The sequence below is a fragment of the Chlorocebus sabaeus genome, chromosome 11, assembly GCF_047675955.1.
Source record: "Chlorocebus sabaeus isolate Y175 chromosome 11, mChlSab1.0.hap1, whole genome shotgun sequence".
NCBI classification, from domain to species: Eukaryota; Metazoa; Chordata; class Mammalia; order Primates; family Cercopithecidae; genus Chlorocebus; species Chlorocebus sabaeus.
This window is the reverse complement of record NC_132914.1, coordinates 118,740,606-118,765,450: the sequence shown is the minus strand read 5'-3', so window position 1 is coordinate 118,765,450 and position 24,845 is coordinate 118,740,606. Positions and strand designations below refer to the sequence as shown.

The 24,845-nt window shown below is 52.5% G+C and overlaps 1 protein-coding gene across 10 annotated transcripts in view; it reads left to right on the top strand.

The window, feature by feature from the left end:
- KDM2B (lysine demethylase 2B) overlaps positions 1-24,845 on the top strand; it is a 153,094-nt gene that overhangs the window by 51,686 nt on the left and 76,563 nt on the right. For all 10 annotated transcript variants that reach the window (XM_073021164.1, XM_073021160.1, XM_073021170.1 and 7 more), the window contains 3 exons: positions 6,585-6,700; positions 16,049-16,175; positions 19,647-20,119. In XM_073021164.1, coding sequence (XP_072877265.1) covers positions 6,585-6,700; positions 16,049-16,175; positions 19,647-20,119 — 716 coding nt within the window. The remainder of the gene's footprint in view (positions 1-6,584; positions 6,701-16,048; positions 16,176-19,646; positions 20,120-24,845) is intronic.

Below are 24,845 nucleotides of genomic sequence, written 5' to 3'. Positions count from 1 at the left end.
ATTTACACCCTCTGAGCCACATACAGACACACATCTGAGATTCGTGGTACTTGACTTGTGGCTTTGCGGAGAGAGAGAGAGTCTTGGGAAACCTAGGAAGGGTTTGCAGCTCCCTGGATGGGAGCTTTTCCGTACTGAAGTGGAGAATCGAATTCTGGTGTTTCCCGCCTCTGACCTGAGTTTTCATCACCACAGTGTGACTTAGGCACCTCTCCTCCTGCCACACTGACCTCACACCTCCCAGTCCGTGGTTCAGGGAGTCTTCAGTTCTCTGAAAGCTCACAGGATGCTGATGGTTTAGGAAAACTTTCATCAAAAAGGGATGCTGGATTTTGTCAAATGCTCTTTCTGTGTCTGTTGAGATGATCATATGATTTTTTATTTTTAATTCTGTTTATGTGGTGTATCACATTTATTGACATGTGTTTGTTAAAGCATCCCTGGTATGAAACCCACTCGATCATGGAGGGATTATCTTGTTGATATGCTGTTGGATTTAGTTAGCTAGTATTTCGTGGAGGTTTTTTGCCTCTATGTTCATCAGGGATATTGGTCTTTAGTTTTCTTTTTTTGTTATGTCTTTTCCTGGTTTGGGTATTAGGGTGATACTGGCTTCATAGAATGATTTAGGGAGGATTCTTTCTTTTCCTCTCTTTTGGAATAGTGTCAACAGGATCGGTACCAAGTCATCTTTGTTTTGTTTTGGTTTTTTGAGACAGAGTTTCACTCTTGTCGCCCAAGCTGGAGTGCAGTGGCACGATCTTGGCTCACTGTAACCTCCGCCTCCCAGGTTCAAGTGATTCTCCAGCCATAGACTCCCAAGTACCTGGGATTACAGGCATGTGCTGCCATGCCCGGCTAATTTTTGTATTTTTAGTAGAGACAGGGTTTTTCCATGTTGGTCAACCTGGTCTCAAATTCCTGGCATCAAGTGATCCTGCTGCCTCAGCCTCCCAAAGTGCTAGGATTACAGGCATGAGTCACCGCGCTCGGCTGCCAAGGAAGATTTTAAATGGCGCTATTCTTCAGGCTTTATTCCTAGGTAATCTAGGAGAGCTGCCTGGAAGAGGAAGACTGTTGAAGGTGACTGAGGAGTAGAATGACCTGGAGAAAGGGGTTTGAGCTTGCCCTGCTGAGCTGGCCATACCTTGATGAGGCAGAGGAGGTGAGAATACAGCGTCAGGGTCAGGACATCAAGGCCACAGTCAGCAGTGCCTAGGGGTCACCAGGTGTTAGCGTTATAATTAGCAGTAAGGAAAGCTGGAGGTGGAAGTCACCCCTGGGGAATAGGGGATTGGAAACTTTTAAGTACCTAGGGTGAACCAGGTGATGTCTTTTTCCTCTAACTCAACCTGGCCTATGGCAGCATCCTGGTCACATTGGCGGGCTCGGCCTCCCCACTCTGACTGTGCCAGCCTGGGTGAGCTATAGTTAACAGTTATAAGCAATGAACATTTACAAATTTTATTTTATTTTATTGAGTCAGGGTCTTACTCTGTTGCCCAGGCTGGAGTAACATGGCTTGATCCAGTGAACATTTTATGTACATTATTTATCTTCTCTGCAAGCATTTATGGAAAAATTTAATATTCCCCACCTATTTAAAAAAAAAATTTTTTTTAGGCTGGGCACAGTGGCTCACACGTGTAATCCCAGCACTTTAGGAGGCCAAGGCGGGCAGATGACGAGGTCAGGAGATCGAGACCATCCTGGCTAACATGGTGAAACCCTGTCTCTACTAAAAATACCAAAAAAAAAAAAAAAAAAATTAGCTGGGTGTGGTGGCGGGTGCCTGTAGTTCCCAGATACTCGGGAGGCTGAGGGAGGAGAATGGCGTGAACCTGGGAGGCAGAGCTTGCAGTGAGCCGAGATTGCGCCAGTGCACTCCAGCCTGGGTGACAGAGCAAAAGACTGTCTCAAAAAAAAAAAAAGAAAAAAAAATTTAATTTTTGAGACAGAGTTTTGCTCTCATTGCCCAGGCTGGAGTACAATGGCACGATCTCACGATCTCAGCTCACTGCAACCTCTGCCTCCCGGGTTCAAGCGATTCTCCTGCCTCAGCCTCCTGAGTAGCTGGGATCACAAGCATGCGCCACTACGCCCAGCTAATTTTTGTAGTTTTAGTAGAAATGGGGTTTTACTGTGTTTCCCAGGCTAGTCTTGAACTCCTGACCTCAGGTGATCTGCCCATCTCAGCCTCCCCAAGTGCTGGGATTACAGGTGTGAGCCACTGTGCCAGGCTAAGAAAAAATTTAAATTTTGTTTTAGAGACAGGGTCTTGCTCTTTTGCCCAGGCTGGAGTGCAATGGTGTGATCACAGCTCATTGCAGCTTTGCCTTGACCTCCTGGGCTTAAACAATCGTCCTATCCCAGCCTCTAGAGTAGCTGGGACTACAGGCATGTGACACCGTTTTTTTTAAACAAATACAGAAAATACCTAAGGCCTAAGATCTCACAGTGACCAGGTCAGAGTAAGAACCCAGGTGTGCCTACTTTCAAAACACACATTCCTAAGTATACCTACCTTGAACCCCAGTAGCTTGGGAGTCAGGAGACTTGGGATCTGGGCCTCCTTTTTGACTCTGTGACTATGTGTGAACTATTTGCTCATTTAACAAACTTCTTTTTTTTTCCCTGAAGCGGAGTCTTGCTCTGTCACCCAGGCTGGAGTGCAATGGCACCATACAGTGAAACTCTGTCTTTTGAAACTCTGTCTCAAAAGAAACAAAAACCAACAAAACAACAACAAAAGAAATATCTCCATTTTTAAATATGGGGTGGTGTGAAGTAATTGGCCCCGATCCCAACTATGAGGTCCTTGAAGGGAGAGGCTATCCTCACTTCATCTCAGCAGCCACAGGGCCATTCCTGATCCTGGCCCGGTGCAGGGAGTTCACTGATGTCAGTGAAGGAAGCCAGGGTCCGATTGGGTTGTGGGCATCTGTGAGGTGCCCCGTGTCGAGTTCTGAGACCTCTGTGTTTATTCCTGCCAAAGTCGCAGAGCTGGAGGCAGATGTGGGTGGGGCCTTTGGATTCTGAGTCCTGAGCGTCTTGGTTGTGGGTGAAACTCCATGTGCCCCCGCTGCCCTTCTTGGACCCCCTCAGGTCCCAGAGAATGTGCTGCTTTGTGGATCACTGGCTTCCCATCCATGACTGCATCTGTCCCTGGTTGCTTGGCCTGAATAGCCTCTGTTTATTGCCTTCATATTGTCGACGACTCTGGCTGGAAGCTGGAGGCAGATGCCAGCGTCCCCAGCCCAGGCAGCAGCCCGGGAACACTGGCTCTCATGCTTCCTGGGCTGTCAAGAGGCCATCAGGGGCAGTACGGATGGGCCCACGAACGCTGTTATTTCCACGCCTCCTTCCCGAGGGAGGCGTGTGGGTAATGAAGCAGATGTGAGCAGAGCTGGGGGAGGGACGTAGTGGTGGCTAATCCAGGGGTGGCCGCCTGACCCGCCCTTGAGGCCCTGCTGGGAAGGGGAGTGGGTAGAAGCTTCTAGAATCCCTTGAGCGTCTGGGCGTGCAGATTCCCTGCCCCCTCCTTGCAGCAGCAGCCTCTTCTGTGTTCCTCTTTGCTCACGCATCAGGGCAACAGATGTAAGTCAGGTGTGTCGGCCTCTGCACCTGCCAGGAGAATAGGGAGAGTCCAGGGCTGGTAAAGATGGATGCACGTGGGCATCATCCTCTACCAAAGCCCTCATGATCGACTGAGACGACCACAGATACCAATGCCAGTTGCTTATATGGCTTCAGGACTTGCTCAGCAAGTTCCCCAGAAGGGAGGGGAGTGGAGGGGACAGGCTGGAATCCCAGCCCCTGGACTTGGGCTTTCTGCAGGGAGGGAGGTGGACTTGTGAGGCCGTATAAGACGCACCTGCATCTTATACGCACCATCCTTGTTGCCTGTACAACTAGGAAATGTTGCCAGGATAACGGGGCTGGCGACAGTAACAACATTCAATGGCATGGTTCCACTTCGTGGAAACATGGAAATGTTGAGGTCAGCCTGCAGGCAGCAGAGGCAGGAGACTGAAGCGGATGTGGAGACAGAGGCTCTTTTAGGGCGGCAGCCATGCTCCTGTGCAGAGGAGGGTGAAGGTGGTGGGGTGGGAAGCTGGGGTGCTCGACAGCCGCTTGCAACTGCACACCTGGTCAGCACAGCAGCTGTCTTTCATGGCCCACGCCAGAGGCTCTGGAAGCCAGGCACAGAATGAGGTTCCCTAAAGCAAAGCCCTCGTGCTTCTACTGGGCGGCACTGGGCTCCTGGTGACGAGCTTTGCCTTGCTCTCCCCTGAGGATGGCCAGCTCTGTTCCATGCGTTGCCCTGGTGGGGAGAGCCAGCGACTGAGTGTCCATTGCAGATGCCAGCAGTGGCCTCACAGTCTGTGCTGTCTTCCAGGCGGTAGCGTTGCTCCCAGCAGCGGTGACCACCCATGACTCAAGGCTGGCGTGTTTCATTGGGGGAAAGAGACTGGAACCGCTCGGGCTTGGGGGGCAGGGGCAGTTGCTGTAATTTTCCTCAGAGCAAAAGAATAAAGTGCATGGCCGGAAGAGGAGGGGACTGCGGCCTCCAGGGCCAGGCCCTTCAGGGTGCAGTGTCTTGGGGTGCCGCCACCCTTCCCTCTCCTGCACCCTTCCCCCAGCCGACCCTCCTCTGTCCTTCACTGTGAGTCGCTCCGCCTCTGTCCGCCCTTGTCCTTATTTCTCTCTGCGTTTCTCCTTTTGCCTCCCCTCTGTATTTCCCTGCCTGTCCCCCGGGACTCACAGGCCTGTGCGGAGCCATTAATGCAGCGGCAGCTGTACAGCGTGGTGGCTAAAAACGGAGCTGCTGTCGCTTGCCAGCTGTGATTCGTTCAGCAAGTGACTTTCCCCTTTGTGCCCTCAGTTTCAGCATCTGTGAATTGGGGTTGATTCTCCTCCTGCCCATCCCCTAGCCCCACGCTGTGTGACCCGGCAGTCAGGAGCCACACACATGTCACCTGAGTACTTGCAGTATGACCACTGTGAATTGCAATGCGTTAGCTCTGTGTCCCAGTGAATGAGGGGCTTTCTCCCAGCCTTCATGGACCATGCGGAGCCCGACTTCCCGGGCTCAAAATCCTGATAGATGACTTCATTTTTCTGTGCCTCACTTTCCTCATCCGTAATTTTTGTTGTTGTTTTTGACTCTGTACCCCAGGCTGGAGTACAGTGACACGATCTTGGCTCACTGCAACCTCCACCTCCCAGGTTCAAGGAATTCTCATGCCTCCATCTCCCAAGTAGCTGGGATGATAGGCATGTGCCACCACGCCTGGCTAATTTTTGTATTTTTAGTAGACACGGGTTTCGCCATATTGGCCAGGCTGGTCTCGAACTCCTGACCTCAGGTGATCCTTCTGCCTCAACCTTCCAAAGTGCTGGGATTATAGGCATAAGCCACCGGGCCTGGCCCTCATCTGTAAATTGAGGTTGAATATAGTATACACTATTTAGGGATATCATGAGAATTAATGAGTTAAGGCCCAGAAAGCCCTTAGACCACTGTGCCTGGCACAAGGTGGGCCCTCTATTGTCCTTTTTTCTTTTTTTTTCTCTTTGAGATGGTCTGCTCTCTTACCCAGACTGGAGTGCAGGGGCGTTATCACAGCTCACTGAAGCCTCAAACTCTGGAGCTCGAGTGATCCTCCCACCATAGCCTCCTGAGTAGCTGGGACAACAGGTGTGCACCACCATGCCCCGCTATTTATTTATTTTTTTAGTGATGAGGTCTTACTATATTGCCCGGGCTGATCTCAAACTCCTGAGCTCAAGGTCTTCGCACCTCAGCCTCCCAAAGTGCTGGGATCACAGAGGTGCACCACTACACCTGGCCCTGCCTCCATTTCCCTTGTGATGGTGACTGTGTCTGGCTCCAGGCTGGGAGCCTGAAGAGATGGAAACCTGAAGCTCCCAGCTGTGAGAAGCTGCAGGAGAGACTTACCAGCAGCCAGCAGCCCGTGGGGTAGAGTTGAGGGCAGAGCTGAGGGGGGCATGCAGGCATTGTGTGACCAAGGAGACCATGTGGAAAGGGGCCTGGGTGGAGTGTGATAACAAGAAGATGGACTTGGGCGGAGGAAAGTGCTTGGGTCCTGCAGCTCTGGCAAGACGTCAGTCCTTCGTCATGGTTCCAAACATCCTTTGTGACCCCTGTGGGATGGTGGGGAAAGGCTCTGGACGTATGTGCTACCTGGGAGGGGAGGCAGGACTCCCTGGCCCGCGTGTAGGTGGGGAAAGGGCCTGCCTCTCTGCTGGCCTTTGCAGCCAGGTCCCCGGAGGAAGCTTTTGTCATCACAGTCCTCAAGAAGTGGGGGCTGATCTACAGCTTCCCAGCTCCTGACTTGAGCCGGGCAGTGGCTGCTCAGGGCTGCAAGTGTGTCTTCTCGGCGACCCAGGCCTGGGTGTTCTGCAGCAGGCATCGCTGGGCACCGCTGCTCCAGGCCCTGGCTGCTCTTCTCCACTCCCTGTGCTCTCCTGCACGCTTGCTCTCCCTCCCTGCAGCCTTGTGAGGTGTAGGAGCCCACAGGGGCCAGCGACTCATCCTCTCCTTGCCCTTCCCACCCCAGGTTGGATCCATGCCGTCTACACCCCTGTAGACTCTTTGGTATTCGGCGGAAACATCCTGCACAGCTTTAACGTGCCCATGCAGCTGCGGATCTACGAGATCGAGGACAGGACGCGGGTAAGGAGGTTCCCTTCTCTCCTCGCGTGCGCGCCCGGCCCCTGAGCTCTGCCGGTGCTCCATGTGTGGGACAGGTCATGCTGAAGTCTTCCACAGTTGCCCCTCTCCCTCTCGCTTCCTGCCTCAAGCTGGCCTCAGTTCTGGTTCTGCGGGGCGGGGGGCAGGGGAATGCCCGCAGGAGCCCCACCCGGAGGCCCTGGAGTTTCTGTTCACCTCCAGGTTGGGGGCAGCCAAAACCCCCTTGGGGAAGAGGAAGTACCTCTGAGAAAGCACCGTGAGATTTCAGGGACCCTGCCTCTTCCTCCTTCTCACATGGAGAAAGTGGTGCGAGGGATTGGGGGATTTGGTCACTGTTGTTTGGAGGATGGGTGTGGATCTTGGAAGGGCCTGGCCTGGTCCAAGGTCAGGTCTTGGCTATGTGTTTTCCCCAGGGACCCCAGATCTGACTGGGGAGAGACCCTGAGGAAGCCAGTGTCTGAGTCCCCTGGGTACTGTCTCTGAGCTAGTCTCCATATGTGCTGGGGACGTCCCTAGTTCCCTGGGGCCGAGGCTTTTCTCTGCCCTTGATGGGGACAGTGCTAGTTTCCCACACATCAAGTTTCCTTTATTCATCCCATGTCCTGGGACCAAGGGCGGAGGCTCAGGTGACTGATGTGTGTCCTTTGCTCCATGAGTGTCCCTGAAAAGGACAAGTGGCCTGACCTTGCCACCGCCTTTCTCATGCTAGGACTTGATCACGTGTCCCCAGGCACGTAAGACAAGTCCCAAACTGGGTAAAAAACTGAAGACTTGGGGCCGGGCGTGGTGGCTCACGCCTGTAATCCCAGCACTTTGGGAGGCGGAGGTGGGTGGATCACTTGAGGTCAAGAGTTCGAGGCCAGCCTGGCCAACATGATGAAACCCTGTCTTTACCAAAAATACCAAAAAGCCAGGCGTGGTGGTGCGAGCCTGTAGTCCTAGCCACTTGGGAGGCTGTGGTGGGAGGGTGGTTTGAGCCTGGGAGGTGGAGGTTGCAGTGAACTGAGATCGCGCCACTGCACTCCATCCTGGGCAACAGAGCCAGACCTGTCTCATACATAAAACAAAACAAAACAAAACAAACCCTGGAGACTTGGGTCAAAAAAGACCCATTTTTCGTTCTTCTAGTTCCTGTTTTTTCAACACAGCTATTCAAATATTCATTTTCTTTTATTTAAATTGAGCTATAATTCATATACCCTAAAATTTACCATTCAAAGTATACAATTCAGTGGTTTTTAGTGTCTTTACACGGTTGTGTCATCATCACCACTAATTCCAGAACATTTTCATCTCTCCGAAAAGAAACCTTGTACCCACAAGCAGTCACTTCCCGTTTCTCCCCGCCTTTCTCCTGGCTAGCCCTAATCTATTTTCTATCTCTGTGGATTTGCCTATTCTGGACATCCGATGTAATTGGAGTCATTCAATGTGTGGCCTTTTGTGTCTGGTTTCTTTCACGTAGCATAATGATTTCCAGGTTCATCCACATTGTAGCATGTGCCAGAGCTTCATTCCTTTTCATGGCTGAATAATATTCCATTCTGTAGCCAGACCACACCATTTCTTCTTGGGATTTGCCTCTGAGATGACTTTTTGCCCTGGTGAGGTGTTGCTCTGCGTAGATCTAAGGAGAGTTCTCACAAGGGCACCTGCTCTGTACCGAGCCCCTGTCTCTGCTGGTCTTGTTTTCAGGTCTTGGTTTGCACAAAATCACATACATGAGCAAAGTATTAGCTACCGCCTTTGTATCCGAACATTGAACAGTCTCGGCATTGCGGCCCCTTGTCTGGGGGTTTCCTGGAGACCACTCGGAGCTGTGTTCGGTGGTCAGATGTTGTGAGGCGTGTGTACCTCTTCAGATTGATGCGTGACGCCTAGATCTGCAGAGACCTGGGTCTGGACTGGGGCCCCGTGGGAGGCCCTCGTTTTGTGGACTTTCTCCCGTCTCCTCTCTGTGGCCTGCCATCCCCGTCCCACCTGGGGAAGGCCAGCCCCCACCCTGCTCTGGAGGAGCCGCCCCGTGGCGTTCAGGAGAAGAAAGGCACTGTTTGGACACAAGCGGCCATCTCACAGTCTGGGTCAATGCTGCCGGGGCTCCGGCCAACTGTTCTTTGGCCTGTCCTGGAGTACAGGCCAGTTTGTGCACGAGCAGATGTGTGGAATAGAGACGGAGAAATCTAGTAGAAGTCAGGTCCACGACTTTCCAGGCAATTCTTGAAAGCTGGAGTCAGGCTGGGATTTCTAAAGGCTGTGACAACTTGCTGGACAACCACCCCATCCCCCTGGGAATTCAATTGTAAAGTCAGTGGATTTGGGCCCCATGGTTCCCTTAGGAGCCCACCTCCCCTCCCCCACCCATGACAATTGGCAGGGTGCTGGCCGGACCCCGAGTGTCACACTGAGCTTATGTGGAATATCACATCCTCATCGAGAATGGCAGGTCCGCTCCCCAACCGGGGCCTACTGTCTCTTCCCTTGAGTGGGCACCCCATCTGGTTTCAGTGAAGCAGGCTCGCAGCGGGGGGCTCGGGGCAGACTGGGCTGGGAACAGTGGCAGGCTGTTTAATCTGCTTTGATTTCTAATCTTGGGAGAGGGGCTTGGCTACTAGGCCCAATTGTTTATGCCTTAGGAGCCAGGGCAGACAAAAGGCACTGGGGAGGGAGTTCTGGAACCAGATAAGATGCCAGGGCTCCTTGTCAGCTCACTACAGCTTCATTCTTTACAGCCCTGAGAGCTTTCTTAAGAAGGTTATGGCCATTTAAAAATAGTGTTTTAAAGGCTGGGCATGGTGGCTTATGCCTGTAATCGCAGCACTTTTGGGAGGCTGAGGTGGGGGGATTACCTGAGGTCAGGAGTTCGAGATCAACCTGGCCAACACAGTGAAACCGCGTCTCTACTAAAAATACAAAAATGAGCCGGGCTTGGTGGTGCATGCCTGTAATCACAGTTACGTGGGAGGCTGAGGCAGGAGAATCGCTTGAACCCATGAGGCAAAGGTTGCAGTGAGCTGAGATTGCAGCACTACACTCCAGCCTGGGCAACAAGAGCAAAACTCCATCTCAAAAAAAAAAAAAAAAAAGGTGTTTTAAGAGTCCTAAAACATGGCTTTGCCTGGAAACCAAATGCAGGAGGTGGGAAAGAGGGAACCATCCGTCTCCAAGCTCCGTGGTGTGGCTTTGTCTTAGAAAAAGAATTTGCCTGGCCGGGCGCCAGTGGCTCATGCCTGTAATCCCAGCACTTTGGGAGGCCAAGGCAGGCGGATGATCTGAGGTCAGGAGTTCAAGACCGGCCTGGCCAACATGGTGAAACCTCATCTTTACTGAAAAAATACAAAAATTAGCCAGGCGTGGTGGTGCACGCCTGTAGTCCCAGCTAATCAGTAGGTTGAGGCAGAATTGCTTGAACCCAGGAGGCGGAGGTTGCAGCGCGCTTAGATTGAGCCATTGCACTCCAACCTGGGCAACAGAATGAGACTCCATCTCAAAAAAAAAAAAAGAAAAAAAAAAAAGAATTTGCCTTTGTGGCCCAAGGTGGGGACCCCTATCTAAACTAGGAAATTCCAGGGTTCTCTAGGAAGCTGTGTCTTACCCTCACCATTTAAATTTTTCTGGTAAGATGATAGGTGACCCCATTCTGCAGTGTCACTGCCCACGAGGCTGCACAAACAGATACAGGCATTTGGGGACTAGTGGATTTCCATTCCCCAGCCCTTGTAGCGAGTGGATATGTTGTGTGTTTGGTACCTAAAACATCTTGATAATCACTACATTCTTTTAACTTCAGTGAGGTTGATAAGGAATAGATATGGTCCAAATGATCATTAAACTGCCATCTCTCTTATATTTATCTTTTATTTATCTCCCCCCCACCTCCCCACCCCGCCCAATGGTTCTAGTGAAAGCAGCCTTCCCAGAAAAGGTAATGCCGACACGCCCCATTCCCTCACAGCCAGTGAATCTATTTGGAAATTGCAAATAATTTACCTTCCCTCTCCCCTTACCCCTATCATTGGACTTTTTTTTTTTTTTCCCCATTGATTTTTTTTTTTTTTTTTTTTTTTTTTCCAGGAGAAAAACAAATTGTAGGACACTTCCACCCACTCTCACATTTTGACTTTTTCAAGTCCTTGAGACCTGGGAGTTCTAGATACACCCGAGAAACTTTCATTGTCATCTCCTGAGGTCACTCAGCTTGAAGATGACTTGGGCCTCTGAGGAAGGGCTGAGGTGGCACCTGAGGTCCTCTGGTAGACGGATGACCTACAGTCTGGGAGCATTGCATGCCTTGTGACTGCCTTGCCTTTTGTTTTGGACTGACGTTGGTTAACTCAATTTGGTGAGGCTCCGAGTCTGTCAACAAATAATGTTGAGCAACCGTATGTTTAATGTCCCCAGGCATGTGGCTGAAACCTTTTGAAGGCGAAGGGTGGAAGGCAACAACCTGTTTGTAAGTCAATTCTTTGCAAATTTTTGTTTCCCACAGTCCTCTCTTGGAAAAAAAAAATAAAATGAAAAAATAAATTTGAATTCCTTCATCAGCATTTGTTTTCACCCAGCTGGTTTCCCTTGGGTTCAGCAACAAAGAAGGGAGACTTATCTTTCCCTCCTGAAATGCAGCCCCCCAATTTTTTGCCCCTGATTTAGAAAGATTCCCAGGTGGTCATGGTGTCTGAGTAGAGTAACTTGGACAGTGTCAAAAAGATTTGAAAAGTCAAAGCCGACTTCAGAGATTTACCAGTCAAGTCTCATGTCAGGAAATGTGGATGGGGGTCTGTCTGTCCTCAGCCTGCTTTTTAGGTATTGGTAATTTCTTCCAAAATCTTTTGTCCCTTTCTTTTGAATAGAGGTGGGGCTGAGGTCCCCTAAACCCTTCTTCATAGGAAATCAACGTTTGCTTCATGCCCAGGAGGCCCTCTGTTTTACACTCCAGAGGGCACCGATCTAGTAACTATGAGAAAAGATGACTATTCTCCCAGCACCGAAACTGAGTATCTCAGGAAAGGAGCTGGAGCCAAGGAAACCGCTAGGTGATAGTCCTCAGTCCGTGCATCCCCCCGGGGGCTGAAGAGCATGTGGTGGCCATGATCGCATTGCAAAGCATTCCATCCATCAGAGGCAGGCAGAGCCCAGCACCCAGTGTGCAGGCGGAGAGAGGAGGCCCCGCAGTGGGAGGAGGCCTTGAGGCCAGGAGCTGAGTGAGAGGCAGGACTCTCAGAGACACTGGGTTTGGGCCTTTTCCAGATGCGCACTTTGAGAAATGTAGGAAAATAGCATTTTAGGGCAAAAGGAGAACCGAGGTCGGCTTCTAGTTGTCTTTGTCACAGATGGAGAATGTCACCTCTTTATGGTCAGCAGAGAGCAGGGCAGTGGGGCTGGGTGAGTGCGATTCGGGGAGGGGGAGAGAGTGTGAGTAGGAGGCTGGGGAGTGTGATTAGGGAGGTGGGGAGTGTGATTAGGGGGTGGGAAGTGTAATTAGAGGGGATGGGGAGTGTGATTAGAGGGGGTGGGGAGTTTGACTGGGGGATGGCGAGTGTGATTGGGGGTGGGGAATGTGATTGGGGGTGGGGAGTGTAAGTAGAGGGGGTGGGGAGTGTGATTGGGAGATGGGGAGTGTGATTAGGGAGGTGGGGAGTGTGATTGGGGGGTAGAGAGTGTGATTAGGGGGTGGCAGAGTGGTTGGGGGTGGGGAGTGTGATTGGGGAGTGAGGAGTGTATTAGGGGGTGGGAAGTGTGATTAGAGGGGTTGGAGAGTGAGTACAGGGGGTGGGGAGTGTGATTTGGGGTGGGCAGTATGATTAGAGGGAGTGGGGAGTGTGATTGGGGGGTGGGGAATGTGATTGGGAGATGGGGAGTGTGATTCGGGGGTGGGGACTGTGTTTAGAGGGGGTGAGGAGTGTGATTGGGGGGTGGGGAGTGTGATTAGAGGGGATGAGGAGTGTGAATAGGAGGGTGGGGAGTGTGATTGGGTGGGGAGTGTGATTAGGGGTGTGGGGAGTGTGATTAGGGGTGTGGGGAGTATGACTGGGTGGTAAGTGTGATTGGGGGTAGGGAGTGTGATTAGGGGGTGGGGAGTGTGATTGGGAGTGGAGAGTGTGATTAGAGGGTGTGGGAAGTGTTATTAGAGGGAGTGGGGAGTGTGATTGGGAGATGGGGAGTGTGATTGGGGGATGGGGACTGTGTTTAGAGGGGTGAGGAGTGTGATTGGGGGTGGGGAGTATGATTAGGGGGGTGGGAAGTGTGATTGGGGGTGGGGAGTGTGATTGGGGGGGTGGGGAGTGTGATTGGGGGGTGGGGAGTGTGATTAGGGGGGTGGGGAGTGTGATTGGGTGGTAAGTGTGATTAGGGGGTGGGGAGTGTGGGGGGTGGGAAGTGTGATTAGGGGGGTGGGGAGTGTGATTGGGTGGTAAGTGTGATTAGGGGGTGGGGAGTGTGATTAGGAGGTGGGGAGTGTGGGGGTGGGGAGTGTGATTGGGAGTGGAGAGTGTGATTAGAGGGTGTGGGAAATGTTATTAGAGGGGGTGGGGAGTGTGGGGCGTGTGGGGACTGTGTTTAGAGGGGGTGAAGAGTGTGATTAGGGTGGGGAGTATGATTAGGGGGGTGGGGAGTGTGACTAGAGGGAATGGGGAGTATGAATAGGAGGATGGGAAGTGTGATTAGGGAATGGGGAGTGTGATTGGGTGGGGAGTGTGATTGGGGGGTGGGGAGTGTGATTGGGTGGGGAGTGTGATTGGGGGGTGGGGAGTGTGATTGGGTGGGGAATGTGATTGGGGGATGGGGAGTGATTGGGAGGGTGGGGAGTATGATTAGAAGGGATGGGGAGTGTGAATAGGAGGGTGGGGGTGTGATTAGGGAGTGAGGAGTGTGATTGGGGGATGGGGAGTGTGGGGGATGGGGAGTGTGATTGGGTGGGGAGTGTGAATAGGAGGCTGGGGAGTGTGATTAGGGAGTGGGGAGTGTGATTGGGTGGGGAGTGTGATTGGGGGTGGGGAGTGTGAATAGGGTGAGGAGTGTGATTAGGGAGTGGGGAATGTGATTGGGGGATGGGGAGTGATTGGGAGGGTGGGGAGTATGATTAGAAGGGATGGGGAGGGTGAATAGGAGGGTGGGGGTGTGATTAGGGAGTGAGGAGTGTGGGGGATGGGGAATGTGGGGGATGGGGAGTGTGATTGGGGGATGGGGAGTGTGGGAGATGAGTGTGATTGGGTGGGGAGTGTGAATAGGAGGCTGGGGAGTGTGATTAGGGAGTGGGGAGTGTGATTGGGGGATGGGGAGTGTGAGGGATGGGGAGTGTGATTGGGGGATGGGGAGTGTGATTAGGGGGATGGGGAGTGTGATGGGGGTGGGGAGTGTGATTGGGTGGGGAGTGTGAATAGGAGGGTGGGGAGTGTGATTAGAGGTTGGAGAGTGTGATTGGGGGGTGGGGAGTTTGATGGGGTGGGGAGTGTGATTGGGTGGGGAGTGTGAATAGGAGGGTGGGGAGTGTGATTAGAGGGGTTGGAGAGTGTGATTGGGGGGTGGGGAGTTTGATGGGGTGGGGAGTGTGATTGGGGGTGGGGAGTGTGATTAGAGGGGATGAGGAGTGTGAATAGGAATGTGGGGAGTGTGATTAGGGAGTGGGGACTGTGATTAGAGGGGGTGAAGAATGTGATTGGGGTGGGGAGTGTGATTGGGGGGTGGGGAGTTTGATGGGGTGGGGAGTGTGACTGGGGGTGGGGAGTGTGATTAGAGGGGATGGGGAGCATGAATAGGAATGTGGGGAGTGTGATTGGGGGTGGGGACTGTGATTAGAGGGGGTGGGGAGTGATTGGGGATGGGGAGTGTGAATAGGGGTTGAGGAGTGTGATTAGGGGTTGGGAAGTATGATTTGGGGATGGTGGGAGAGTGTGATTAGGGGGTTGGGGAGTGTGATTAGAGAGGGTGGAGAGTGTGATTGGGGGTTAGGAAAGTGTGAATGAGGGGATGGGAAAGTGCGATTAGGGGAGTGAAGATATTAGGGGCAGGGCAGTGTGACTAGAAGGTGGGAGACGGTTATTGTTCACCATCCAACTCCCTGAGTTTGCATAAGATCAGGGAGGGAAGGACGGCTCTCTAGCTCTCCCCCTTGACAAGAGAGCCAGGGAGCAAGGTGTGAGTGTGGGCGTGTGAGACCGTCGTGTGGCCTCTGCAGGAGAGGCCCCGTATGGGTGCCAGGGACCTCGTTCCATCCTTGTGTTGGGGCCATCAGTGACGTTACTTCCTTCCCATCTTTCAGTGACATCTCACCTGTACGGACCCTGAACTGCCCCCTGTGGAATCTCCCGGGGCTCAGGCCTTTTGACAGTTCTAGTACACAAAGCTGTCTCCACCTTTACTTCCTCTTCTATGATAAACAACCAGCCAGCAACATGGTAAACCCCATCTCTGCAAAAAATACAAAAAACCCCAGCCAGGCGTGGTGGTGCGCGCCTGCAGTCCCAGCTACTCACAGGGCTGAGGCAGGAGGGTCGCTTGAGCCCAGGAGGTCGAGGCTGAGTGAGCCATGATCGTGCCACTGCACTCCAGCCTGGGTGGCAGAGTGAGACCCTCGCTGTTTTTATAAAAGGGAGGTGAGACAAAAGGGATCTCCTGCTCCAGACCTGATGTGTCTCCCTCAGCTCAGCATCACGATGGTCTCAGGTCATACCTGGGACCTGTGTCTGAGGGAGCCCTTGTGGCCCTGCAGGCTGGGCAGTGCCAGGTGGGTGTGGGGAGGAGCAGGAGGTGGACCCCTGCAAGGCCCCACCCCTGGAGGTAGGCGAGGCCACACCCCCTCACCCTCATTGGTCCACTGGCCTGGCCTCCCTCCCAAAGAGCAGGAGGAGGCTCCATAACCTGTCTGCGAATGGGTAAGGCTTGGGAGTTGATTTCTGGTTTTTAAGCGGGAGGGAGGAACAGCAGAATCTTTGCAGGAATTTTCAGAAACAAGTAGGAACCTATGTCTGTAGTAGCTAGGGTCAGGCAGCGGCTCCCACCTGCAGGTGCCCACACTCTCTGCAGGTAGCTCAGGGGAGAATTCTGTTTTTCTGCACCTTACAGGAGCACCAAGTGGCCCCCATCCAACCTCCGGGGCGTGCAGCTCAGGGACCTTTGAGATGAGGCGCTCATGCGGGCCTTGTCCTCCGCCTCATTTGTGCATGCTGCCGGCATCCCGCTTCCAGCTCCCCACCATTTCTCCCCCCACCATCCATGCTCTCGCTAAGATGACGACAGTGACCCTCACCCGCAGGGAGCCTGCCCCGCACTTCTCTCCCTCCTTCCCCCTGCGCCCTCTGGAAACTGACCTCTGCCTGCCTGCGTCTTTGTTTTCAGGTGCAGCCCAAATTCCGTTACCCTTTCTACTATGAGATGTGCTGGTATGTCCTGGAGAGATACGTGTACTGTGTGACCCAGCGCTCCCACCTCACTCAGGAATACCAGAGGGAGTCGATGCTTATTGGTGAGTGAACCGAAGGGAGCCCACGGCCTCGGCTGCACAGCTGGGGCAGAAATCATCTCACACTCCCTGCGATCTGGGGATTCGTTGAATCAGTGTATTGGGCAGCATCCTAGGAACCCCTCAGGGGAAGCCATTCTTGTCAGTTTCCCACCTGGAATACAGAGTCCAAGAAAATGAACTCGGATCCCCAAAAGAGTCACGTGTGTGGCCTCCAGCCCATGGCTGTGCAGATGCAGGTTGGGGCCGACCGGGCTTGGCTGCTAAGACAGGATCACCCCACAGAGCAGAGAATCCTCGTTCTTTTGGCTCTTACGTGGACACCAGCTGATTTTTCCTCTTGCACCGGAGGTTGGGTTTTTATCTATGTGAGAGCAGTCCTGTGAGATGCAGCCAGTCCCCGAAAACCCAAGGCCGTCTTTGAGGCAGCAGGAGGGGTGACCAGGGCAGGTGGTGCGGGCCTGGAGGAGCAGGAGAGAGTGTTTGGAGCCGCTGCAGCGCCCTGCCCTGCTGCCAGTACTTAAAGAGACATCATTCCCCCAACACGGCTCTGCCCTTGAATCTTGACTCACAGACGCCCGCTCTGAAGTTGCATCTGGCTGTGACTGCAAGCCCCGACCAGCAATCTAGAGGAAGAACGTGATTCCTCTCGACTATGTCTGAGTTGTTGTCGTGCAGGGGTTTTCCTGGATGATGTAGAGTCTGCAGCATCTCAGACAAAGCATCTTTTTTTTTTTTTTTTTTACCAGGGGATAGAAAGATGAGACTAGTCCATCTCCTTGAGGGTCTGCACAATTTTTCCTGCAGCCTCTAGGATTTTTAGATTCTTTTTTTTCCCCCTTTACAGTAAGCCTCTTCTGTGCCTTCCCTTATGCCCCATCCCTAATGACGTTCAGGGGTTCCAGACTGGGCGTATGATGGGGAACCAGTGTTTCCTCTGGGGCCATCACTGGGAAGTCTTTGCCTGTGAGGTCTGTCGCGAGCCTCTTTCCTGCCCAATGATGTGATAATCGGGGGTTGGAAAGTCCCGAAACCCTACAACCTGCCCTTCTGAAGCTCCCAGCCTGGTAGGAGAGAAGGGAATGATCCTGAAATAGCGTGAGAGCCGCTATGATCGCAGTAACTCCACGATCCCCCGGGGACAGAGGCTGGGGAGAGCGGGAGGCTTTCCGAGTGTCTGCAGTCCCCAGGCCAGGAAGCCGAGGGTTGGTTCTGTCACTTGGATATGTAGGACAGAAGAACATTCCATTCACGGGCACAGGAGGAAATCTCGAGGTGGTGCTTGGGTAATCAGTACCCACATCTTCCTTATGTTTTCTTGCCACTGTTTTCCCTCTGACTCTCCCAGTCCATCTGCCAATGAGAAGGGACAACGTGAGGGAGACACCCCCTCCATCCAGAGCCGCTGTGTGCCACTGCCTGTGCCTGGGGTACCTGTGTCCTCCACACCACGGCCTTCCGAGGATGTTTCCTTTGCCTTCCATTTTTTAACAGCCCTATTGGGATATAGTTCCCATATCACACAATTCACCATTGCAAGTGTAGAATCCAGTGGTTTTCAGTCTATTCACAGATACATGCAGCCACTGCTGCTGTCAATTTCACATTTTCATCACTGCAAAAAGAAACCTAGGGCCAGGGCCGGGCGCGGTGCCTCACACCTGTAATCCCAGCACTTTGGGAGGCTGAGGCGTGTGGATCCCTTGAGGTCAGGAGTTCGAGATCAGCCTGGCCAACATGGTGACACCTCGTCTCTACTAAAAATATGAAATTAGTCCAGTGTGGTGGCACATGCCTATAATCCCACATACTTGGGAGGCTGAGGCAGGAGAATTGCTTGAACCTGGGAGGTGGAGGTTGCAGTGTGCCGAGATCATGCCATTGCACTCCAGTCTGGCTGACAAAGTGAGACTCTGTCTCAAAAAAAAAAAAAAAAAAAAAAAATCCTAGCACTTTGGGAGGCCAAGGCGGGTGGATCCCTGAGGTTAGGAGTTCGAGACCAGCCTGACAAACGGTAAAACCCTGTCTCTACTGAAAAACACAAAAATTAGCTGGGTGTGGTGGTGCACCTGTAATCCTGGCTACTTGGGAGGCCGAGGCAGGAGAATCCCTTGAACCCAGGAGGTGGAGGTTGCAGTGAACTGAGATCACACCACTACACTCCAGCCTGGGCAACAGAGCGAGACTCTGTCTCAAAAAAAAAAAAAAGAAAGAAACCCATATGCTTTAGCTGTTGTCTCTATCTCCCCTCCTCGCTCCTTCCCCAGCCCTAGGCAACTCATCTACTTTCTGTCCCTATAGATGTCCCCTGCCCGGGACATTTCACATGAGTTGAATCATACAATAAATGCTCTCTCAGACTTGTTTTTATTTTATTTTAGTACTGTTATTATTATTATTATTTGAGACAGGGCCTTGCTCTGTCGCCCAGGTTGGAGTGCAGTGGCGCATTCATGGCTCACTGCAGCCTCCACCTCCCGGGCTCAAGTGATCCTCCCATCTCAGCCTCCCAAGTAGCTGGGACTACAAGTGCACATCATCACACCCAGCTAATTTGTGTAGTTTTTGTAGAGATGGGGTTTCGCTATGTTTCTCAGGCTGGTCTCAAACTCCTGGGCTCAAGCAATCCACCTGCCTAGGCCCCCCAAAGTATAGGGATTACAGGTGTGAACCACTGCACCCAGGCTCGACTTATTTTTAGACATTAAAAAGTAAAGTGCTTGGCTGGGCGCGGTGGCGCAAGCCTGTAATCCCAGCACTTTGGGAGGCCGAGACGGGCGGATCACGAGGTCAGGAGATTGAGACCATCTTGGCTAACACGGTGAAACCCTGTCTCTACTAAAAAATAGAAAAAACTAGCCAGGCGTGGTGGTGGGCGCCTGTAGTCCCAGCTACTCGGGAGGCTGAGGCAGGAGAATGGCGTGAACCCGGGAGGCGGAGCTTGCAGTGAGCTGAGATCTGGCCACTGCACTCCAGCCCGGGCAAGAGAGCGAGACTCCATCTCAAAAAAAAAAAAAAAAAAAAAAAAAAGTAAAGTGCCGGGTACCAGCCTGGGCAGTATAGTGAGACCTCATCTCTACAAAAAAAGCTTAAAAAAAACTGGCTGAGTGTGGTGGGCGCACCAGCAGGAGGATCACTTGAATCCCGGAGGCAGAGGTTGCAACGAGCTGAGATGGTGCCACTACAGTCCAGTCTGGGCGACTGAGCGAGACTGTCTTTATATAAATAAATAAAGTGCCAGTGTTCAGAGAGGCGAGGCAACCCATGTGGGTGTACACAGCCGGGAAGCAACGGGGTAGGGATCTGAACCTGCGTCCAGCACGGCCTTTCCAGAGGCTGGAGGTACTGACCGTTAGGATTGTCAGAGAAGCTGGATCTATGGAGTAAAGGGGACTTTTGGCGAGTGGAAGTTCCAAAGACCTTGGCAGAGAGTTAGGCGTCATCTTGGTCTTTCTTGTGACCCTTCCCCCACAGATGCCCCGAGGAAGCCCAGCATAGACGGCTTCTCTTCAGATTCCTGGCTGGAGATGGAGGAGGAGGCCTGTGATCAGCAGCCTCAGGAGGAGGAGGAGAAGGACGAGGAGGGCGAGGGCAGGGACAGGGCACCCAAACCGCCCACCGATGGCTCCGCTTCACCCACCAGCATGCCCTCCGAGGACCAGGAGGCCCTCGGGAAGAAGCCCAAAGCACCTGCCCTGCGATTCCTCAAAAGGACTTTGTCTAACGAGTCAGAGGAGAGCGTGAAGTCTACCACATTGCCCGTAGACTACCCCAAGACCCCCACTGGCTCTCCCGCCACGGAGGTCTCTGCTAAATGGACCCATCTCACCGAGTTTGAACTGAAGGGCCTGAAAGCTCTGGTGGAGAAACTGGAATCCCTCCCGGAGAACAAGAAGTGTGTCCCTGAGGGCATCGAGGACCCCCAGGCACTCCTGGAGGGTGTGAAGGTGGGCAGGAGTGGCGTCTGGGGCTGGGCGGCCGAGGAGGGCTGGGCAGGTCCTGTTCAGTGTGACAGGTGCAGCTCAGCTCATGGTGGCTCTATGCAGATTGCTCTGAGCATCGGGCGGGCGCCGGGAGAGAGCTTCTGGGGGCCTCAGTCCACAAAAGCCTATGTAGGGTGTCCAAGCAGAGGTGACCATTAAGAGCTGCAGAGGGTGGGTGCGGTGGCTCACACCTGTAATCCTAACACTTTGGGAGGCTGAAGTGGGCAGATCACTTGAAGTCAGGAGTTCAAGACCAGCCTGGCCAACATGGTGAAACCCTGTCTCTACTTAAAAAAAAAAAAGAAAACTTAGCTAGGCATGGTGACACACGCCTGTAGTCCCAGCTACTCGGGAGGCTGAGGCAGGAGAATTGCTTGAACCTGGGAGGTAGAGGTTGCGGTGAGCTGAGATCGCACCACTGCGCTCCAGCCTGGGTGACAGAGCGAGACTGTGTCTCAAAAAAAACAAAAGAACTGTAGAGGACCCCATTTTGGAAGGTCACTCTGTGGCTGACGAGTTTTCTTCTCGGCGCTTATTGGAAACCTGAGGCCCCACCAGTAGGTGTGACATGTGCGGCAGTTGCTGTTACCGAGTCTGAGACAGACCCCTCCAGCCTTGTCAGGAATCCTCGCTGTCCTGGGACAGCGTTCTCGGAGCATGCATCAGTTTCACATGAGCAGGTTGTGCATCCCCACAGTCCTTGACACGGCCAGCTAATGCGGGCACTATGTAGCTGCGTGCGATTTGGAAGTCTTCATTATGATATGCATTTAATGGATGAGGAAGTAGGCTCAGAGAGGGTAAGGGGCATGCCTGAGGTCACAGAGCAGGTGGATGGCGGAGCTGGGATGAGGACTCGAGGGTGACTGCAGAGCTTCTGTGTGGCTGCCACTGCGTAGAACTGCCTCTTGTCTCAGCATTAGTCAGGCTTTTGGTTGAGGCCTCAGAGGCATTTGGGCGTCCTTCTCCAATGTCTGATGCCCAAGGGAAGCCAGCTAGCTGTCTCCTGGGGTTGGAAACTGAATTTAAGTTTCTTCTTCAGTGACTGTGAAGTACTCAGGATTGGCAGTTCACTTGTTCATTGTATTCACTTAGGAACCCTTGTGTTGGGCCTGGGATATAGATATATTAAGATTCACGGGTGCAGGCTGGTCACGGTGGCTCAGGCCTGTAATCTCAGCACCTTGGGAGGCTGAGGCAGATGGATCATCTGAGGCCAGGAGTTTGAGCCCAGCCTGGCCAACATAGGGAGACCCTATCTCTACAAAAAATAAAAAATTTACCCAGGCATGGTGGCTTGTGCCTGTAGTCCCAGCTACTCTGGAGGCTGAGGAGAGAGGATTGCTTAACACCAGGAGGTCACTGCTGTAGGGAGCCATTGTCTCACCACTGCACTCCAGCCTGGGCAACAGAGCAAGACCCTGCCTGAAAAAAAACCCAAGAAAACCATACTAATCTGAAGAAGAAATGTCTTTCCATGCTTTTGGAAAGCCTTTTTTACTTTATTTATTTATTTATTTATATACTATTGAGACAGACAGGGTGTTACTCTGTTGCATAGGCTGGAATGCAGTGACGCGAGCTTGGCTCACTGCAGCCTCGACCTCCCAGGTTCAAGTGATCCTCCTGCCTCAGCCTCCCAAGTAGCTGGGACTACAGGTGCATGCCACCATGGTCAGCTAATTTTTAATTTTTTTGTAGAGATGGGGTCTCACCACATTGCCCAGGCTGGTCTCAAACTACTGGGCTCAAGTGATCCTCCCACCTCAGCTTCCCAAGGTGCTGGGATTACAGGCATGAGCCACTGTGCCTGGCCTAGCCTATTTTTGCCTTCAAAAGCATCTTTGTCTCTCTGATCTATTTCTGTGTGGTGTTGCTGGTTCTGGGAACAGATGTCCTCCTAGGGATGAAACTTGGCTCCTCCTGTCCCTCGCCTCTACATACCTGATTGGCCTGAGGCTGGACTTACCCTAGACCCTTTGATGATGTAGAGGAGGCCTGGGGTAGGGGTTAGAAAAAGTGCAAGCAGCCCAGACGTCCTTCTTCCTCACAGGGGAATCACGGGCAGCTCGTGGAGTACTTTTTTTTTTTGAGACAGAGTCTTGCTCTGTTGCCCAGGCTGGAGTGCAGTGGCGCAATCTCTGCTCACTGCAACCTCCGCCTCCCGGGTTCAAGCGATTCTCCTGCCTCACCCTCTCGAGTAGCTGGGATTACAGGTGCCCGCTACCATGCCCGGCTAATTTTTATATTTTTAGTAGAGACGGGGTTTCACCATGTTGGCCAGGCTGGTCTTGAACTCCTGACCTCGTGATCTGCCCCCTCCTCAGCCTCCCAAAGTGTTAGGATTATAGGCGTGAGCCACCGTGCCCGGCTTTGTAGTACTTTGACTATCCCTGTTTTACAGATAAGTAAATTGACGTACAGAGAGGTTAAGTAACTTACTCTAGGGTCTGGTTGCTGTTCAGTAGGAGAGTCTATGCGCCACTCTTTTTTTTTTTTTTTTTTTTTTTAAGACGGAGTCTCTCTCTGTCGCCCAGGCTGGAGTGCAGTGGCCGGATCTCAGCTCACTGCAAGCTCCGCCTCCCGGGTTTACGCCATTCTCCTGCCTCAGCCTCCCGAGTAGCTGGGACTACAGGTGCCCGCCACCTCGCCGGCTAGTTTTTTGTATTTTTTAGTAGAGATGGGATTTCACCGTGTTAGCCAGGATGGTCTCGATCTTCTGACCTCATGATCTGCCCGTCTCGGCCTCCCAAAGTGCTGGGATTACAGGCTTGAGCCACCGCGCCCGGCCTATGCGCCACTCTTTTGGTGGCTGTAGAGAAAGTGATTTTCTTCTTCTCAAGAGGCAATCCCAAATTTAGGGAGAAGATATTGAGGTGATTGTGTGGGTTTTATTTACAAATCATGCAACCTGGGATGAAAGCTGCAAATCTGCAGCCTCTGGGCAAACCCAGCCTCCGGGCATCGCATCTGGCCTGCACAGGATTAAATGGATTTTTGTAATTAGTTCCCAACGTTAAACAAATCTGGAGCCTCTTATAAAATATCCTGGCTTGGCCAGGCATGGTAGCTCATGCCTGTAATTGCAGCACTTTGGGAGACCAAGGCGGGCGGATCAGTTGAGGTCAGGACTTTGAGACCAGCCTGGCCAACATGGTGAAACCCTGTCTCTACCAAAAAAATACAAAAATTAGCCGGGGTGTGGTGGCGCACACCTGTAATCCCAGCTACTAGGGAGGCTGGGGTGGGAGAATCACTTGAACCTAGGAGGCAGGGGTTGCAGTGAGCCGAGATTGCACCACTGCACTCCAGCCTGGGCAACACAGTGAGACTCTGTCTCTAAATAAATAAATAAATAAAAATGAAATATCCTAGGTCTCCTGGCTCATGTTCCTGAATGGCTACAATCAGCAGGAAGTAATTAGCAGCGGACCCCATATGCTCCAGTCCCTACCACTAAACTCCCCTCTGCCTCCCTGAGTGTCACTGGTTTTTCTTTCTTTCTTTTTTTTTTTTTTTTTTGAGACAGAGTCTTGCTCTGTTACCCAGGCTGAAGTGCACTGACGTGATCTCGGTTCACTGCAGCCTCTGCCTCCTGGGTTCAAGTGATTGTCCTACCCCTGCCTCCTGAGTAGCTGGGGCCATGGGCATGCTACCATACCTGGCTAATTGTTCTGTAATTTTTTTTTTTTTTTTTTGAGACAGAGTCTTGCTCTGTCGCCCAGGCTGGAGTGCGGTGGCCGGATCTCGGCTCACTGCAAGCTCCGCCTCCCGGGTTCACGCCATTCTCCTGCCTCAGCCTCCCGAGTAGCTGGGACTACAGGCGCCCGCCACCTCGCCCAGCTAGTTTTTTGTATTTTTTTAGTAGAGACGGGGTTTCACCGTGTTAGCCAGGATGGTCTTGATCTCCTGACCTCGTGATCCGCCCGCCTCGGCCTCCCAAAGTGCTGGGATTACAGGCTTGAGCCACTGCGCCCGGCCTGTTCTGTAATTTTTGTAGAGATGGGGTCTCCCATGTTGCCCAGGCTGTCTTTTTCATATAACCTAGTCACTTAGCTCGTTTATTGAACTTACCTGTCTTTAGAGATGTTTAGTTGAGCCTTGTCTAATGAGGCTGTTTTCAGGCTGAAGAGCTTGTTAATTAGGTGGACAGGCCTCCTGAGGGTCCCGTGAACACTGGGGCCGCTGCTCGTGTCTCTAAATGTCGTGTGGCCAGGTGCTTGCTGGGGGCCGTGGGTGCCGTCACCTTATCCAGAGCAGGAGAGTTTCTGATTGGTTTGACAGGCATCAGCCCTTCACTCTCCCTGGAGACCCAGAAAAGATTTTGAGGCCTGGTGCAGTGGCTCACACCTATAATCCTAACATTTTAGAAGGCCGATCACATGAGCCCAGGAGTTTGAGACCAGTCTGGGCAACATAGTGAGACCTCATCTGTACAGAAACAAAAGTTAGCCAGGTGTGGTGGCGCGCCTGAGGCAGGAGGCTCACTGGAGCCCAGGAGTTCCAGGCTGCAGTGAGCCGAGTGCGCCACTGCACTCCAGCCTGGGAGACAGAACAAGACCCTGTCTCAAAAAAATAAAAAAAACAAAAAAAAACGATTTTGAACCCAGTACTGACTTTCAGGTTGGGAGTGCTGCCCTAGAGGGTGGGCCGCCTGTTCTCCCCAGCTGTACGCGCCGTTGCCTTGTTC